The 13806-nt window shown below is 39.0% G+C and overlaps 2 protein-coding genes across 8 annotated transcripts in view; one reads left to right on the top strand and one right to left on the bottom strand.

Moving 5' to 3' along the window:
* Nucleotides 1-8927, bottom strand: part of atxn2 (ataxin 2) — a 33574-nt gene extending 24647 nt beyond the window's left edge. For 4 of the 6 annotated variants that reach the window (XM_088336152.1, XM_088336155.1, XM_088336156.1 and 1 more), the window contains exons 1-5: nt 8187-8926; nt 4365-4395; nt 4002-4061; nt 3603-3674; nt 926-1076 (exon numbers count right to left, since the gene is read on the bottom strand). In XM_088336152.1, the coding sequence (XP_088192278.1) occupies nt 926-1076; nt 3603-3674; nt 4002-4061; nt 4365-4395; nt 8187-8281 (409 nt within the window). In that variant the 5' untranslated portion in view covers nt 8282-8926. Of the gene's footprint in view, nt 1-925; nt 1077-3602; nt 3675-4001; nt 4062-4364; nt 4396-8186 lie in introns of all 6 variants that reach the window. The other 2 variants (XM_088336153.1, XM_088336158.1) reach the window with 2 other exon arrangements.
* The window catches only part of nmrk1 (nicotinamide riboside kinase 1), a 191301-nt gene that overhangs the window by 120017 nt on the left and 57478 nt on the right, over nt 1-13806 (top strand). The window lies entirely within an intron of this gene.

The raw sequence follows: 13806 nt of genomic DNA, 5'->3' as shown, positions 1-13806 counted from the left end.
ATTGGGACCGTAAACAGTCAAACACTTTCCAAATTGTTACTTTCGACTGATTTGAATAAACTCCTGGAAAATGGCATAAAATTGTATTTGTATTTTTATTGGCCAACCAATGTGTCAATCATCATTTGATTTGGTTACTACTGGCTGAACATATTTGGAATTTTTAGAGGCGATATCCATTTTATCAAAAAGGCCCGTATATGCTAAAGCTGGCTGTGGAACGTGGAGAAGAAGCCTGCTATTGGCTGATATAGGTGTCAATCGAAAAGGGAGAAGGTAACTACCATATTAGGAATAATTTTACAAGTCTGTTTATTTTCAAAGGGGAGTTTCTAGCGAAACGAACAAATTTCAAGAAGCGACGTCCAACGAAGCAGACACGCTTTTAGATGGATTTATTTTTATCTGTTGGCATAATTGTGTGTTTTTGAGTAAATATTAAATAACTTAACACAGCTGGATTCTATAGATTGTCCTTGATGTAACAAAACCATTTTCGCGGACATTTAAAAAATTTGAAGATGGCCTAGGGACGTGACGGGTGGGTTACGCCTTTATAGTTTCAGGTATCTTGTTTCAAACTGATGCGATGTTTCTGTTATCAGTAGATTTGTTTTAAAATCATATCTTGAATACCAAGAGTTTAAACTTTCCAATTATATGTAGAATGTCACAATTCAGTGACTGGTGACATTGTACGGACACAAATTTGTTTATCAAAAATCCAGCAGCCTGCCGGCGTAACATTAAGGGGTTAAGACGGATGATCAATGAAATACATTGCGTGTATGCAATAATAGACTTTTGTCATGTGTTTATTTTTTGAGTGAATTCAAAGGGACAATTTTGAAAATATTAAGTTATCTTGACAGAATTGAGCATAAATGTAAGACCATCATTGATGACTTAAGTATATGTGGCATACCTTTCCTGGCAAAGTTAAGGTCAACGTCTTTGAAGAAAACAGCAACAACATCAGAAGCCTTGAATACAATGCTCTCCACAATGTCCTCTTTTTTGGGCCCTACAGTCTGTTCTGGGCTCTTCTTGTGGGCTGCGTCTAGCACCAGATCACACTGGGGAAAAGCAAAATAATAAAAATCCTTCAAATTCAAGAAAGCCAAACTTTTGCCAAAATTTTAAAGCACCTCAGAAAGAAATGGATGATGATTACAATATTTATAACAATGACATATGAAATAAGGAAAATATGTCTGTACAGTTAAGATCTGCAAACCCATTTATTATCCTTTACGCCGATAAAATATCTCTGCTTAGCATCAAAAGTTTGCACCTGGTGCCAAATGCTGCAGGTAGGGTACGAAAAGAAAGTTAGATCATATTAACCCAATTTCAGCTAACATAAAAAGGGTTGCATTCCAAAAAACATGCATGGCAGGTTAATGGCAAGTCCAAAATGTCCCAAGGTATGTGTGAGCATGAGAACGGCCGTCCATCTTCATGTGCCCTGGGTGCAAGAAAGGATGGATGACTATATATTGTCTGTTGATACTCTTGCAACAACCATTGCAGCATGGTCATCCTTGAAGGGGTATTACTTCATGTTTGACCCCTTCTCAAAGCTTTTTAATGTTACTCATGCTGAATTTTTTTGTAGTTGTTCCTCAACTTTATTTAAGTTTCAGATCAGAGGATGCTGTAATCCTGTCTGAAAGGCCCTCTGAGATATTCTGTGATAACAGGCTATACTAATAAACATGACTTCGCAGACCTTCTTCTTGGGTAATTAAAAAATAACAGGTTTTCCAAAGACAAAAAAAAATAAACATTTGCCATTGTTAGGGTAGGTGTTCTACTTGCTTAGAAGGGCCTTTTACATATTAAGACCGGAGTTGCTCCCTGACACGATTGCAAAAAATATATTTTTACTTTAATATGGTTTCTGTGGGAGGAAAAACATGACACAAAACACCTAACGTTGTCCAATGCTGTGAAAACGTGTAGAATCAATATCACATTTCAACTACTAAGGTGCATCTCTCCTGTTTGCTTTGCTTTCTCTTCCGTTGTTTTCTGTGTAGGAGCCGAGCTGTGCAGGGCACAGGCTATGCCCCTCTTGAAGGGGCAGCGTCTTAATGCAACTCAAAATCTCGCTACACCCCTAATTTCAACACATAAGTCACAACAAACGGGGAAAACACGAACCTAGTGAGAGTGGCCCAGAAAATGAATGGATGGATGACCCGATTGACATTTACACAGAAAATGAAATAAAAAAAGACTTATAACCTTAATTTTATTCTAGTAAAAGCACTGTTACTTCACAATAATATTACTCAAGTAAAAAGTAAAAGTCGTCATCCAAAGTAAAAGTAAAAAAAGTACTTGGTGAAAGAATTACTTACTGAGTAACTGTATCAACGTTGTATTGTTTTTTTAAACAACCAATCAGATCATCAAAAGATCAAAGTCCATCCAAACAACATAAACTACCTTTAATGTAAAAGTAAATTGAAATGATCAACTTCAATTTAAGTGCTTGACTAGTAAAATAAAAATCGTAAAATGGAAGCACATGTAGCACATCTAAATACTTATCTTAAACTCCACGAGCAGAAGAACAAGCTAGCCCATGAACTCGCACAAAGGAGACATTGCATATTGTAGCTGGTGTTTGGCACCCTTTTCAAGGGAACATGCTTTTAATGCGAGGCCTGAGGAGCTCCTCCTCTTGTGTTTCCATGGTAGGTATTGCTAAGCGACATTTTCGATACGTTTCATCCGTTAACAACTTTTCCTGGCTGAAGTTGAATATGGTCATGTGACAAGGCTGCTACGTTAAACATGGTAGAGCGGTGAAAAACGCATACTTGCGTGGACGGGATTTATTAAGTAACGACTTCAATTGTAGCGGAGTAAAAGTACTATTTTTTTCTTAACAAATTTACTCAAATAAAAGCATAGGGATTTAAAAATACTCCTAAAAGTACAAAATTTCCCCAAAACTTACTCAAGCAAATGTAACAGAGTAAACATACTCCGTTACTACCCACCTCTGGTTCAGTCACACCCCTTTACCACGCCTGAAGACTAAATAAATGGAAACTTCGCTTTGTGTTAGTTTGGAAAGCCATCCTAGCAATATTGAGATAAAATTTGCATTTATCAATATCTAGTACAGTGGGACCTCGCTTCTTCGCGCTACAATGTTCGCAGGTTCAGAGCTTCGCAGGTCTAAAAAATAATAATGGTAAAATCAAATAACATATATATATTTTTTTAAGCATTTCTGAAGGGGCGTCGCTACTTTGTAAGTCCACGTTCGCGGGTTCAGAGATTCGCAGGTCCCAAAAAAATAATAAAAAAATGTAAAAAAACAAAACAAAAAAAAAAATTTTTAAGCATTTTTGAAGGGGCGTCGCTACTTCGCCGATTTTCACTTTTCGCGGGTGGTTTTGGTCCCCATTAACCGCGATAACCGAGGGATTACTGTACATCCAACTGAATTCAAGTCTTATTTATATATAGCTGCATTCAAATAAAATATCTTAAGGTTTCAGCTGAGTATATTGCTGGCCTAAATGGAGAGCGGAAAGGAAAGACCTAAGTGAGCCTGAACTACAAAAGGTTTATAATCATACCTCTGGCCCATACGTCTTGAAAACGCCTTCATAAACGGCACCATTTTTCACCTTCAGTTCACATTTGGTGCCCTGTAAAAAACATTCAGGTTTTCAATTGGGTGAAGTACAAATTGAATAGCCAAAGTCAATTCACAAGCTCTGGAAATACATGTTTAGAAACCTTCTGCTGATGACAGATCAGTGAGTTTTGTTAGCGCAAGCAGCTTTTACCAAAAATCATCCAGGCATAATTTATTGTATTGCCATTTGGACGTTTTAAATTAACAACAGCTTGACTAACACATTTACAGTAATCATGAGTCACATTTTATTCATCTTGTATTGCTGCTTTTACTGTCAATGTTATCTACAATTCAGAAGTGCATGTGGTTATCTCGACAGTGAACATTAACATACCACAACTGATGTTAAGACGTGGACCATCCTCATGTTTGCATACACGCCATTAAAAATAACCTGGGGATTGAATAAATACAAATTTCAATAATTCATACGCATTTAATCAGAAAATTAAGTAATGTATATTAAAAATAATGAAAATAAATATGGAAAACTTAACAGCTTTTAAAATGTAGTTGCGAGAAGTACAGGGTGTGTCAGGAATATACTTATGCTACGTGACGCATGGTGAATCAGACAATACACATTTGTATGCTTTGTCTGACATTGTTGGACTTACCAGTAGGAAATTTGATAACGGTAACTACAGATTACTTTCAAAAAAATGACTTGGCTGAACTTTTCAAACAGGTTACTTACAGCTGCAGAACCTTTACCACTGTGTCTTCCTCTGTAAAAGAAATTGGCAAATGTTGCATTAGTTATCCTGATGGTAAAGTAAGAAACGTCAGGTTACTTAATTGTTATTTACTAATCAGGATAGAACGGCAGTGCATGGTACTGAAATTCAAACTTGAAGCTCTCTACCATATGCATATCAAACAGACTGAAGCATGCTCTTCCATCGTGTTATGAAACAAATGTATAATAGTAATTTGTTGTCTTCGCAATCATCTAATCTATACTGCATAGAGAAAATTTGGATACTGCCAAATCTCATTATCAGTCTTGTTTTCCTTTTATGTATGTTGTCTTACAGTTTGACATGTGGTGTATGGTGTTACAGTATTTTATTTTCCCTAACTTCATAAGGAATATAATTCTTACATGACATCAGAGCCCAATAATAAGGCGGATATCAAAGTTGAATTGATGCTTTAAGGCACTGATGATATCAATTGGTTGGTATTAGAATCAGTGGGTTCAGTATGTGAATAGGACTTTGAATGCTCCCCATGCTGCGGTGATTGCATGGGCACCAGGACTTCGATGGGAATGGTGAAATGTGTGTGTTTTTTTTTTTTTTTCATTAAATGTTTTTTGTGTAGTCCAGTACATCCCATTTATTTATGAATGATACCGGCCAGTCTGCTTGCTGATTAATAATCACAGTAGTCTGCAAATGAGTGTCTAAATCACAAAACAATGAATTGCTTCTCTGTATAAAGATGTCAAAAATATGTAGTACAGTGGAACCTCAGTTTTCGAACGCCTCTCAGTTCGAACAAATCGGTTCTCGACCAAAAATTTCGAAAAATTCTTGCTTCGCTTTTCGTTCAAAAAAATGGGAGTTCGAACGCCGGTAAGCTAGGGTAAGATGCTGAGCGGCGTATGGGTGTAGATTGCCCCCACCCCTCGTGAAGAACTGTTATGACGTGCGCGCGCACTTCTTTTTGCTTTAGCTTTAGATATTGGTGAACGGAGTGTTTTAGCCCCTAATTATGCCTCCAAAGAAGGTCGGTGCAAGCAGAAAAGTTGCTACAGGTGAAAAAAGAAGGGTAATGCAACTATTGCATTTAAGAAAGAAATAATAGCAAAATATGAAGAAGGTGTGCGCGTTTCCCTTCTTTCGAGGGAAAAGAGCAGGGCTTCTGCAGACCTGCACAAAGGTAAGAAATCCTATTCATAATTCTTTTCTTTATCCTTTAACCGCTCGCCACTTTTTGTGGAGACCCGGGTGCTAAATGACGTGTAAACGACCTGATTTTTTTTAGTTGTACACGTTCATGTTAGCGTAATCTTTCGTACGGAAGATTATGCTAACGCGAACGTACGATTAGCCTGGGTTAGCTTCATGTTTACCTTCATGGTAAGCATTCACGGATTAAAACGATTTTACATTACTTTTAATGGGAAAAAACATTTTCGGTGATCGAACAAGGTTCTGGAACGGATTATGGTCGAGAACCGAGGTTCCACTGTATACATATATTTATGTTTTGTTCTCATTTAGCATAATGGCTATAAATTTGGTAATAGTATTGAATACATTGAAAAAGAAAGTATCGATTGATTGATAAAGTCAAGCTCTCTTTACAACCACTATTTGAACACACATTTACCAGAACTGTATAATATTATTGTAAGTATAAACAAAAATAAAGACACACAAGGATTTTGTGTTTATTTTTTAATGCTATGAAGTAAAAAATGTTTTATCAGTTATTGGTACCGATCTCTGGAAGCTGTTATTGTAACAGTAGCAAAAAACAGTTATGGTGCATTCCTAAACCTAGTGTTTGGGGGTCAATAAAAATCTTAATTATTTAGTATTTGTTTATAGGCACCTTTCTTGACACAACCACAACATAGATCAGCTATGTTTAAGTGTAAAAAAGTAATCTCATTCTGGTTAATTCTCATTCTTTTGAAAAAAAAAAAAAAAACTGTAATTTTGTCTTAATATATCCTACATAAATAGACCCCTTTGAGATACACATAGTAAATTCATATAGTGAAAAAATGCCATTAAAAACAGGTGCACAATTGGTATTCTTCTACTTCCATCCCGCTAGAAGTGGTTAGTTTATCTAAATCAGTGGTTCTCAACTCGTCTGACTTCAGGACCCAAAATCACAAAAAAAATTCACTTTTCAACTTTTTATTGAATTAAATGATTGTGCAGTTTTAACTAAAGGTAGTAAAATATTTTCACATTTCTAAAAAAAACAAAAAAAAAATTGACCAGTGAAACAAAAACAACGTCAGTAGTAATATTCTCTTTCATACTCGAACTGCATTTTTAATGAAATCCAAAGCTCTTCAACACAGTGGCTTTGTCTTCAAGATAAGAAAATCCTTACATCATATCCGCTGTATCGGCGTTTGGCCATGTGCAAACAAATCGTGTCCATCTTTTTCTGTGGAGTGAAATGGCAGGTGTGGACTTGCATTTGAAGGGAATTAACATCATCTACTGTGAAGGAGTTAACAACCCCAAGTCATTGGTTTTTTCTTAGCATAAATTTGACAAGGCAAAAGCCCGTGATCCATTTTTGGGTCCTAACCCACCAGTTGAGAAACCCTGATCCAAACCATGCAAACAATGTTTATTCTTTTTTTTTTAATTCAGAAAACACCTTGTATGTACTAAAGTTCAATAAGTAGATTCGAATCAATATAGCATTTGTATCTTTTGGTGAAACGCACTTCAATATTGCAAATGACCCAATTCAATTCTGTTAACTATTCTAATGTCCTTGAATGCACCAGACTACTGTAAAATGCACCGACTTCTAGTGAAATCCTATGATAACCTAGTCATTGAATGTGTCCTCAAACGCACCTTATTGTTTTGATGAACTAATCATTTCATATATTTTGGTCACGCACATCTTAGATTACACCTTATCACTGAGCATGTCCTGGAATGCACCTCGATCGGCGGCTGGAACAAGGCCAAGGTATGCAACCACATGCAAGCTCCCTCGCCCACAGAAATAATCAATGGACATTCGATGAAATGAAACATCTGGAAGGAGATAATTGAGCTTCAGGTTCCACTATCGGCCATTATATACCCCACGCAAGAAATCGAGCAAATAGCATCTTAATCTGTAATTCCATTTTAACAGACAAAAGAACACGAATAAAAAACGCCTCAATGGAAATCTACGCAGTGAGTAAACTGGGCGTAGTGTGCCAGTGAACGGCAGCATAAAAGCTTCAAATGAATGTATTTCGCTGACAGCTACGCGATCACCTGATCTTTCGGACATCGCGTTTAGAAGTCACACTTGAAGGACATGAATATTTCACGTGTGCTAGGAGACGTCAAGGCTGACAGGCGGTTTACTCGACCATTTAACCCCATCACAATGCCAACCTCCAATTAGTGTATTAATCCGGAGGGGATGATTGTATCATCTCTTGTTATAAGTATAGTAAAATGAGGCATTCAGGGGATCCCTGTTTAAGGCCAGCAAGGTTGCTTAAAGGCTGCTGAATTCAATTCACGCAAACAAAAAGATTGAGCATGCAATTTTGGACGGAGAAAGAATAAAACGTTGGAAATTGCAACGGTATTGAGCAATGCGGGACGAGCGGAGAGGCCTCGGTTGCCTCCCTGGGCGACAAACACGTCGCCAGGCCCTCACGCTGCAAACAGCCGAAAAAAATCAAGCACAAAGCGGACATGTCATCTCTGAAAAACGCCATCACGATGAGTGAAACGTGAACACGTCCACGAAACTGGCAGCAGGACATGAAACGTTTGCTGCGTTTTCACAAATTTGCACCGACCTGCCAATATTCTGTCGTCCACCGCCGCTTCCTCCAGCACCAGCGGCGTTACCACCACCGGGCTTACTGCGATTTCCACCGGCCTTCATTGACATGGCGAGCCCATATAAGACGGCGTCCTAAAACGAGCAGCTTGGCACCGCAGAATTTCTCAAACGCAGCCGGGAGGCTGTGTATGGTTGTATAGTTGATTGTGTGACAAGCGCTACGGCCGTTAGCACAGTCCCAAGCTCTGGTGGCTAACAAGCTAATGTCAACGTGCCTCAGTTTTGAAGGGAAGATATGCTAACAATCTAGCCGAGCTAGGCTAGCCCAATTAGCATCCAATAGAATTGCTTTTAAAATAGGGAGGGACACGATTTAAAAAAAGACAACACGCGAAAACGGCACTGCTGGAGTAAATACGGGAATTGAACCTTTTGCCAAGGTGCAGCGTATCGAAAAAATGTTTTTTTCTAATCTGAAATTTGATTTTCAGTGCGCTCTCAGGCTGTTTCCGTTGCTAACATCGAAAAGACCAAAACAGTCTGAAAGGGGACAAAAATGGCGGAGGGATATATGACATGCGTAACAGCTAAAAAAAAAACTGAAAAATAACCGTATTGTATTTGATGGCACCGTACTGGTATATCATGTAGGCCACCAGAGACACATTTTTCTAAATTCATGGCATTTTCTCGGCATATTAAAAATAAACACTAGTTAATGGAACTATTTTCAGGAAGTCTTCCAAGGCTGTGTTGCGGCATCCACGTGAGCCCCGGCAAACACACTAACTGCGCACAACCACGCATGCGCAATTATTCTACTGCGTCACAACGCAAGTATAATTAAATACTCGACTTTAAAATAAATCGTCAACAAATGAGGAAGGCATGGATCATAATGTAGTGCTCACATTACATGAAAAATAATTCATATTCTGACGTCACATATGAGAAATATGTGGGCTGGAGAGGGATTGCATGCTCATTCCCGGGGTTTTTGTTAGTGTAGCCTAAAAATGTGAAAAGTAAGTAAAGGCCTGTGTAAAATACAGTCCTAACACCCCTCAAAAAGATTAAAAAAGCCCAGAAAATGAGCTGAAAATTTCCAGTTGCGGACACCAGCTTTAATGTAATGTTTTTGTATACTTTGGGTTTTTTATGCACAGCACAAAAACAACAGCAGGCACTATTCAACAAAGTAAAACAACAATTGATACACTGCATTATTATTTTTTCAAGTTTTAAGAAACCATAGGCCCTTAGTGGTGTCACTATTAAAATGTTTACTTTCAAGGCACATGGTTTCAACCTGATGCCAGATATTTACCTTGTTTTGAAAATAACAATTAACACACTTTCCTAAATTATGACATAGTAATGTAAAAAACAAAACTAAACCTTCATGACAAATAAACAACCCGTACAGTATCAATATTGTCACACGCCGCTGCCTGTCAATGCTGAGATCCAGCTCATTTCTGAAGGGCGGGATGATGCTTTACACCAGGGTTATCAAACATGCTGCCCATGGTCCTGATCAGGCCCACGAAGGGATTTAATTCGGCTTGCGAGACAACGCTGAGGGAAGAGCAAGAGCTGCAGGTTGAAATATGTCCATTTGATGGTTCTAAAGCCAGGTGCCTCTCAAAAACGCTGTACTTGTATTTATTTTGCTCTCACTCTATCTATCTCCCTTTCACTCTCACTGTCTCTCTTTTCCTGTTGATTTGTTCCTCTTTGTCTTTTTCTCTCTGTGTCTTTCTACCTTCTTTTGCTTTCCTTTGATTTTTTTTCTCTCTCTCTTCATCTCATCTCATTAGCTGCACCGCTTATCCTCAGTAGGGTCGCGGGGGTGCTGGAGCCCATCCCAGCAATCATCGGGCAGTGGGCAGGGGACACCCTGAACTGGTTGCCAGCCAATCGCAGGGCACACAGGGACAGACAGCTCGCTCATTCACACCTAGGGACAATTTGGACCGGCCAATCCACCTCAAATGCATGTCTTTGGAATGTGGGAGGAAACCGGAGTGCCCGGAGTAAACCCACACAAGCACGGGGAGAACATACAAACTCCGCACAAGAAGTCCGGTAGCTGGATTTGAACCCACACAGGAGGTTCCCAAGACCTTAGAACTGTGCCGCACACGCGCTAACAACTGCGCCGCCGTGCTGCCCCTTCTCTCTCTCTTACTTTCCAATTTTCTCTTTCACCCTTCTCTCTTTCTCTTTTCTCCTTTTCTCGCTTTCTATTTCTCTTTGGATTTCTTTCTTTCTCTCTCTTTCTTTCCCCCTCTCTCACAATTTCTTTTATCCCTTTTGTTTCTCAGATTTTCTCTCTCTCTCTCTCTCCCTCCCTCCCTCCCTCTCTCTTTCTCCCTTCCTCTCTTTCTTTGTCCCACCCTCTCCCTCTATTTCTCTCTCTAATCTACTAACTAGTCCGGTCCCCGAGAGAATGTTTATGCTATCGTGTGGCCCCCGAGTTGAATGAGTTTGACACCCCTGCTTTATACCGAAAAAGAACGGCAAAATATGAAGGTACTGTTATTAAATCAGATTAACGGTCTAAAAGGGGACGAAAAATGGTGGAGGGATATACGACATGAGAAATTAGTTTTGGCGCTGGGAACAGAAAAAAATAATCATATCTTATCTAATGGCCCTGCTTAGGTATAGATATAGGCAGATTTGGCTCAAACCGTAGCGTTTTCTTACCGGCATTTTAAAAATAATCACTAGGTAATGGGACTATGTTTAGGTAGTCTTCCAATTGATTCACTAACTCTGCCCAACCATGCATGCTCAATTATTCTACTGTGCCACAATGCAAGTGTAATTAAAGCCCCAGTGTGTAATATTTCACCACTAGATGGCACTGTTGTCAAATGCGAAGAAAAAGCAGTGCACAGGGTAGCAGCAGGATCCCAGAAAAACATGGCAGCAAAATCTAGATCGGGATTCCACTATGTAGAAGAAATACAAATTTCCTGACGTATGATTTTTTTTAATAGAAGTTAATATTGATATGATAGTTTGTGTGTTTTTGCCTGGTATATAAATCTTTTTTTTAACTGAACAAAAGTTTTCTGCACCGCTATGAGGTACTAAATATACCACACTGTCCCTTTAAATATTCACATACCTGTCAACTTCTCTTTCCACCGTATTTTACATGTTTTTATCATGTCAAATTGTGTAAGCCGTATAAGAATTTTTGTATGTTTTTTTTTAATATTGTGTTGGCGTAGACATTCCGTGTCTCGACGCATGTTCAACTCGTCGAAGTGAGCAGTTCAGTTTAGGACTGTAAATACAGGGGACGGCATTAGCTCAGGAGGTAGAGCTGTCGCTTTGGGATCAAGAGATCGCAGGTTCCCGGCTCCTCCGTGTCATATGTCGAAGTGTCCTTGGGCAAGACACTGAATCTCTAATGCCCCCGATAGCATGTCTTGCATGGCTGACATTGCTATCGGTTAGCTAGTGTGTAAAAGTGAAAAGTGTGAAGCACTTAGGGAAATCTTCGCTATATAAATGAAGACCATTTACATTTACAAAGTTACTAAATAAAATAAGACAGAGTCAATCTGGGCCGGTTGATCAAGAGAGCGTCTGCCCTCCAAAGGGCCTCGGCAAAATGTGTCTCCCCTCTCGTGGATTTGACAAAATAGAAAATGAAACTTACAGTACATTGGCTGTAATTTCCCAGGGAGGGACAGCTTCACAAGAAGACTTTGTTCACACTGTTTCTAACTTGCGCTTGCAGGTATTTTGATAATAGTATGGACTTAAGGACACTCGGAAACATTACTGGGAAATTATCGGATTAATCGAAACCTTGTAACATCGAATGAAGGCAGGATGTAACTACTTCATTCAATAATGTGGATAAGCATAAGGTGCATTTATAACAACTAAATGAATAGTATGATTATCAAAGTAATAAAGTGATGATTAAATAACAAAATTAATATAGCTAGAAAATGCATGCGGTGTTATGATTACTGATTTGGATCACCTGTGCCCGCTCGTTTGGCGCCAGCAACTGTGGGCTACCTGATTGGTTCTCTGTCCCTTTTTAAGACCAGTCCTGTCACTCTCTGGTTGCCAGTCTGTCAGCGAATCTCTGTTGTTACATGGCACGCGTTTTGACCCTGACTCCCGCCTGTCCGTTCTGATCTCCCTGTTTGTCTCCGGCTACAACCTGTTTTTGATTCCGACCCCGTCTGCTCTCCCGTCCCGCCTTCCGAACCCTTTTTCATCCCGACCACGTTTTTGCTTTCCTGTCCCGGCTATCGACATATTTTGCCGTCCTTGACACCGCCATCTCCCGCTACGGAAGATCCATTTCTGTATTCGGATCACGATCAGATTGCGTGAGTGGCTTGCTTCCCGCGTCCAGCGAGCATCGGATCGCAGGTGCATCCCTTCCTCTTTCTATCAATAAACTTGTGGTTAACACTACGAATTTGGGTCCTGATTCCGTTCTGGTCGTGATAGCATACTCGGTGACACATTTTAATAATCTAACAACTGCTACGTTTAATAATCACTCAATTTACTGTGAGTGCGGAAAGAACGAATAACAATGCTGAAATAATTGGTTTATACAGTTTATCTGGTAAATAAAATAAACGTGTTTTACACGAATTAGCTTTTTAAGTCTACATAGTCCGTCCTGGTGACTGACGTAAGAGAGAATCTACGTTTTATTACAAGAATCAGAAGTTAGCCTAAAAGAAGGGTCGGGAACCTGTGGCTCTTTTCATGAGTACATTTACATCTGAGCTAAAACTTGATTGTTGCATTTCTCTGTGGTGTTCTCAAACCAGTTGGTTGCATCTCAGGTACTACGTTGTGTTTGTAAGGTAGTGCAGTGGTAAGCACGTTAGCCTAACACGCAAAAGGGCCCCAGTCTGAGACCGGGTGAAAACATTTGTTGGCCTGGAGAGAGATGGGCGGCACCAGGCTGTACTTACTCAAGATACACCACAGAAAACGGTAAGATATAACCAAATTAAACCAAATGAGGGAAATAGCGATCATACACCAATTGGAGCAATTGGCCAAGGTTGACTTGACTTTAAAATAAATCCAAACTGTAAATTAGTGAAATTTTTAATTAAACATGAACACTTTTCTAAGACTGAAAATGGAATTCTCTGCTGTACCTTTCAGCAGAAGAATCGTAGAAAATGGGAATTTTATTTGCATATTTATTACCTTCTATTTAGTGTACAAATTTGTTAAGTCGTACTGTTCCTACAAAATAAGACTTTATTTTGATTATTTTATTTACAACATAAAATACATTTGAATGCATAGCAAAATAAACAGATCATACAGAAAGAAAGACTGAAATAAATTACAAAAGTGAGAAAGGAAGGAAAGAAAGAAAGTTCATTTTTTTTTTACAGGAAAAGTGCGTATTATTTGATCGTTAGTAGTCGCTGTAGTGCATGCAACCAAAAACGAGTGCTAAAATGCTCAAGGAAGAATATAAACTACGAAGATTCAAAGTGACCAAAATACATCTTACCTCTCATTTTTTGTGACCAGCCTTTTTTGGGATTTTGGGTATCCGTAACAGCAAGATGATGAGCAATTATGTCAGCTCCCTTCAGGTGAGGCTCAGGCTA

Source organism: Urocampus carinirostris, chromosome 5 (genome assembly GCF_059441175.1).
Source record: "Urocampus carinirostris isolate Australia breed hairy pipefish chromosome 5, RoL_Ucar_1.0, whole genome shotgun sequence".
NCBI lineage: Eukaryota > Metazoa > Chordata > Actinopteri > Syngnathiformes > Syngnathidae > Urocampus > Urocampus carinirostris.
The sequence above is the reverse complement of the archived record's forward strand: the minus strand, read 5'-3'. Positions and strand labels throughout refer to the sequence as shown.